General features: G+C 43.2%; 1 protein-coding gene across 1 annotated transcript in view; it reads left to right on the forward strand.

The window, feature by feature from the left end:
* The first annotated feature begins 342 nt into the window (after nt 1-342).
* The window catches only part of LOC120053415 (uveal autoantigen with coiled-coil domains and ankyrin repeats-like), a 58,744-nt gene continuing 53,303 nt past the window's right edge, over nt 343-5,783 (forward strand). Inside the window, exon 1 of the mRNA XM_039000541.1 lies at nt 343-528. Coding sequence (XP_038856469.1) covers nt 481-528 — 48 coding nt within the window. The 5' untranslated portion in view covers nt 343-480. The remainder of the gene's footprint in view (nt 529-5,783) is intronic.

Below are 5,783 nucleotides of genomic sequence, written 5' to 3' on the forward strand. Positions count from 1 at the left end.
TCGGGAATTAATATGTGTGTGGGATATATGAGCTCTAGTGTGGATCATAAATCTAATAATCTATTTATGAATAGCTGTAGGCAAGCCAGGTTCGGAAAAGGCAAAGCTAGGCCTGCACGTCCCGCCATTTCCCTCTTTCAGCCAGGTAAACCTGACGTCACATCAGCACAGAAACTTAGGTTGTCCTGTGGGTTTTCCCATCAACTCCAAAAGTACGGCTGTCCTAGCTAACAAGGAAGTCCCTCCTTCAGTTACGACTTATTGGTTACAACCCAACGGGTACGGGACACATTGTATTCTCATTGGTTTATTTGGTTGTCAATTTAGCAGCTCTAGTTGGTTTGAGTCAGGTGAAAGTCGTACGGTACTCAGCGGAGAAAAAGTTGTTTCGTTTAGAAATGAAACGTTTGTCAACATCTTAAATTATGAACGTTGAATAATAAGATTTACAACTTCAACATCACCAGGTAAACAGCAGCAATGAAGAGTCTCAAGTACCGACTGAAAAAGCATGAAGTTACGCTCACAGTAAGTTGAATCAGAACTTTTTGTGAATTACACTTTCATTTTTAGTAAAGTACAGTGTAGCCTGATATATCGGATTCAACTGATATCGCTCAAATGATATCAGCCAAGTTTTCCTGTTACAAAGTTTCCAGCTTCCCAAACAAAAGCCTACCAACCCATGCTAATCAGGGTTTGGCTACATCAAGCCCGTTTGTCACAATCATGTTGTTAATCATTGTCTTATTGACAAATTCTTAAAACAAAAGTTGCTAATTGAAGCATGCTCGTTTATCCAACTGTTCTTGGGCAGGGGAGTGGGGATTTGAGAAAGGATGTTGGAACATACACCCACGACACAAGCGCCCAATAGCGCCAAATGTTCTCCCTATGGAGGGCATCGTGTCGTGTGTAAATCTGTGCAACAAAGTTAGCATTGTTTAGAATCTCTATCAGTCGGCACTTCAGAGCCATTGCGCCTCAGCAATATCGATCAATGTCCTCTCTAACCGCATTTATTGTTTTATTGCGTCATTGGCTTGTAGGCGCCTGTTATAGACAAGGCAAGTTGAGACAACTGCAAGATGCAGATGGCACCGACTGTACAGAGTGCGAGAACCTTTCATAGGCAACATTACAATATCTGTCAGGGGACTGTCGTGCCTTTACATGTTCTAGGGCGACACAATTCCACACGGATGTTATGTCATATCTGCCTATGTGTGCACTCTAAAATGTATGTGTGTTATATATATATATATATATATATATATATATATATATATATATATATATATATATATATATATATATACACACACACACACAAACATGTGCTATATACTGTATGTGCTATATAGTAGCCTAATGTTGACTCTATACCAATAATATTTAGTTGTTGTACAGGTTAGGCCAGTAGGCCCACTATTTATTTGTGGAAGTGACCTGTATGTTACGTTAATATTTAGTTGTTGTACAGGTTAGGCCAGTAGGCCCACTATTTATTTGTGGAAGTGACCTGTATGTTTTAAGTTAAGGGCATGAGGGAAGTATTCCTTAGGCTATACCTGCTTTATCCTATACAGCCTGCAGGGTAGTATAGTAGTATTATGATTCTACTCAGTTCAGGAAGAGTTGTGTGGATGTTTGGCAGCGACAGCCCCTTCTCCCCACAGTAGGCTAATTAACATGAGAAAGGCACAAAGCCAAGAGCTGTTTATTGTCCAAGTTTGTGGCACAGTCCCTAGAAAAGGAATTCAGGAATTCCATTCAATTTAAATCACAGTGGACCTGTCTCACATGTTTGCAGAGACGGGAAACGCGGAAGTCATGGTGATGAGCTGCAGGCCAACGTTTAGCCTAGTAAAAAAACAGAATAATGAACGTAACTTGAGAAAAGCATTAATTTCCCCTGTGGGAGATGGAACTGCACACTGATTTAAAAGGCAGCAGGTGGTCATGTCTAGAAAACAGGATTCCTGCTATTCTTATTTTGAAACCTCCAGACCTGTAACAGACACTATTGGATATAAAGAACCTCCAGACCTGTAACAGACACTATTGGATATAAAGAACCTCCAGACCTGTAACAGACACTATTGGATATAAAGAACCTCCAGACCTGTAACAGACACTATTGGATATAAAGAACCTCCAGACCTGTAACAGACACTATTGGATATAAAGAACCTCCAGACCTGTAACAGACACTATTGGATATAAAGAACCTCCAGACCTGTAACAGACACTATTGGATATAAAGAACCTCCAGACCTGTAACAGACACTATTGGATATAAAGAACCTCCAGACCTGTAACAGACACTATTGGATATAAAGAACCTCCAGACCTGTAACAGACACTATTGGATATAAAGAACCTCCAGACCTGTAACAGACACTATTGGATATAAAGAACCTCCAGACCTGTAACAGACACTATTGGATATAAAGAACCTTCAGACCTGTAACAGACACTATTGGATATAAAGAACCTCCAGACCTGTAACAGACACTATTGGATATAAAGAACCTACAGACCTGTAACAGACACTATTGGATATAAAGAACCTCCAGACCTGTAACAGACACTATTGGATATAAAGAACCTCCAGACCTGTAACAGACACTATTGGATATAAAGAACCTCCAGACCTATAACAGACACTATTGGATATAAAGAACCTCCAGACCTGTAACAGACACTATTGGATATAAAGAACCTCCAGACCTGTAACAGACACTATTGGATATAAAGAACCTTCTAATAGCGCAGACGACCACCCATCGTTTCTAGAAAACACGATTGCCATTTGACTGATCACTATGTTGGCCATGTTGCATACCGTTGTGCTTGCAGGGCTGAAGGGACCTAGAATTGAGATGGGGGGGGGGGGGGGGGGGTAGTAGCACGTTGCAGGATGAACCAGTGCAAATGCCTGGGGTTACAAAATGTGCCCCAAGAAATTGTCTGTAAAGAGAGAAGTATTTACACATTGCAGATCACCATTATCTGTCCAATTCCAAGGCCCTAGGCCCTACTTCTAGACCCTGCATGTTGACCTGAGCTTCCTGAATGATTCAGTTGATATCATAGTTACCCTTAATCAATCCTTTTAGACCTACATGTAACGGATGTGAAATGGCTAGCTAGTTAGCGGGTACGCGCTAATAGCGTTTCAATCAGTTACGTCACTTGCTCTGAAACCTAGAAGTAGTGTATCCCCTTGCTCTGCAAGGGCCGTGGCTTTTGTGGAGCGATGGGTAACGACGCTTCGTGAGCGACCGTTGTTGATGTGTGCAGAGGGTCCCTGGTTCGCGCCCGTGTCGGGGCGAGGGGACGGTCTAAAGTTATACTGTTACATTGATGCTGTTGACCCGGATCACTGGTTGCTGCGGAAAAGGAGGAGGTTGAAAGGGGGGTGAGTGTAACGGATGTGAAATGGCTAGCTAGTTAGCGGGTACGCGCTAATAGCGTTTCAATCAGTTACGTCACTTGCTCTGAAACCTAGAAGTAGTGTATCCCCTTGCTCTGCAAGGGCCGCGGCTTTTGTGGAGCGATGGGTAACGACGCTTCGTGGGTGACTGTTGTTGATGTGTGCAGAAGGTCCCTGGTTCGCGCCCGGGTCGGGGCGAGGGGACGGTTTAAAGTTATACTGTTACATACACACGTTCATGGGGGCTGGAGGTCGATTTGGAATTGATTGATATTTGTGATGTCTTACAGAAAAGATATCAAAATATAATTGGTTGCGATCTTTCATACCAAAAGAAAATTGGTTCTGAACTCTATACTTGTAAGAATGCATTTATTTCACTGTAAGGTTGTGTTCGGCGCACGTGACAAATAAACTTTGATTTGTCTGTGTGAAACATGAGGTGATACTGCCTGTAACCTAAAAAATGGACTAGCATTTTCCTACTGAACTGACAGCATTTGTCTTGTGAGCCAGCTTCTCCATGGGTGTAACAGGGAACTCTTCCCACACCCTCATCATATTGCACTGTTATTATGAGAACTACAGTGGTTGTAACTGACTACAGAACACAAAAAGAAGCCCACCCTACAGTCCAGCAGAGTCTACACACTTATATACCGTTGTGTTTGTAATGGCTGCTTACTCCAAAACCCAGGAGGAGGATTGTGCTGAAACAGTGAAATGTATCAAGTGGTCCAACAGCTGTGTGAGAGTGAGTCAGCATGAGGCCTTTTGGAACGGGAACAATAGCTGAATCTAATCCAGACCACGGCCACTTGTGGAAATCTTCCACTAAGTTTTGCAATGTATTTTTCTGCACAGAAATGATCTTGTATTTAGAGAGATTGCTCCCGAGTGCTGAGTTATACTTTCTGTTGAGGCTGCCAGACTTATTTGACCCTTATCCAACACAACCTACAGAAAGCTACTTACTGTCAACGATCTGTACTCAAATACCCCCCCTTTTCTACACTGCTGCTACTAGCTGTTTATTATCTATGCATAGTCACTTTACAAATGACCTCAACTAACCTGTACCCCCGCACATTATCTCGGTACCTGTACCCCATATTATGTCATTTTCTTGTTACTTTTGGATTATTATTATAAAATGTTTTACTTTTATTTAGTAAATATTTTCTTAACTGTATTTCTTGAACTGCGTTGTTGGTTAAGTGCTTGTAAGTAAGCATTTCACGGTACACCTTTTGTATTCAGAGCATGTGACAATTTTTTCCCATAGTTCTTCCAATGAGAATGCTGTACCAGATCTGGGTGTATGTTTAGATTATTATAATATATATATATATTTTTTAAATTTTTTATCCCATTTTCTCCCCAATTTTTCGTGGTATCCAATCGCTAGTAATTACTATCTTGTCTCATCGCTACAACTCCCGTACGGGCTCGGGAGAGACGAAGGTCGAAAGCCATGCGTCCTCCGAAGCACAACCCAACCAAGCCGCACTGCTTCTTAACACAGCGCGCCTCCAACCCGGAAGCCAGCCGCACCAATGTGTCGGAGGAAACACCGTGTACCTGGCCCCCTTGGTTAGCGCGCACTGCGCCCGGCCCGCCACAGGAGTCGCTGGAGCGCGATGAGACAAGGATATCCCTACCGGCCAAACCCTCCCTAACCCGGACGACGCTATGCCAATTGTGCGTCGCCCCACGGACCTCCCGGTCGCGGCCGGCTGCGACAGAGCCTGCGCGCGAACCCAGAGACTCTGGTGGCGCAGTTAGCACTGCGATGCAGTGCCCTAGACCACTGCGCCACCCGGGAGGCCACAATATATATTTTTTAACCTTTTATTTAACTAGGCAAGTCATTTAAGAACAAATTCTTATTTTCAATGACGGCCTACACCGGCCAAACCCGAACGACGCTGGGCCAATTGTGTGCCGCCCTATGGGCCTCACAATCACGGCCGGTTGTGATACAGCCTGGAATCAAACCAGGGTGTCTGTGGTGACGCCTCTAGCACTGAGATGCAGTGCCTTAGACCGTTGTGCCACTCGGGAGCCATCCATATCCACATTCCACACCTTGCCCTTTGAGTTTGAGGTAGTAAGCTGTTTCTCTTTAGGCTCAGAAAGCATTTGAAATGACTTTTTTTTTTACTTAACATTTTAGCCTCTGGTAAAGTTTGACACTTTTTATTTTTAGAAAGTTTTGACAGTCCATCCCTCCGAGGCCTTTTAGCAACATTGTTTCTCTTGAATGAGAACAAGTTTGTTTGCTTGTTTCGATTCACTCGTATTGATTTGGGCTTTGTGAATGTTTTGGTGCCTGATTCTTTTC

This window comes from Salvelinus namaycush, chromosome 1 (genome assembly GCF_016432855.1).
Source record: "Salvelinus namaycush isolate Seneca chromosome 1, SaNama_1.0, whole genome shotgun sequence".
Taxonomy (NCBI): Eukaryota; Metazoa; Chordata; class Actinopteri; order Salmoniformes; family Salmonidae; genus Salvelinus; species Salvelinus namaycush.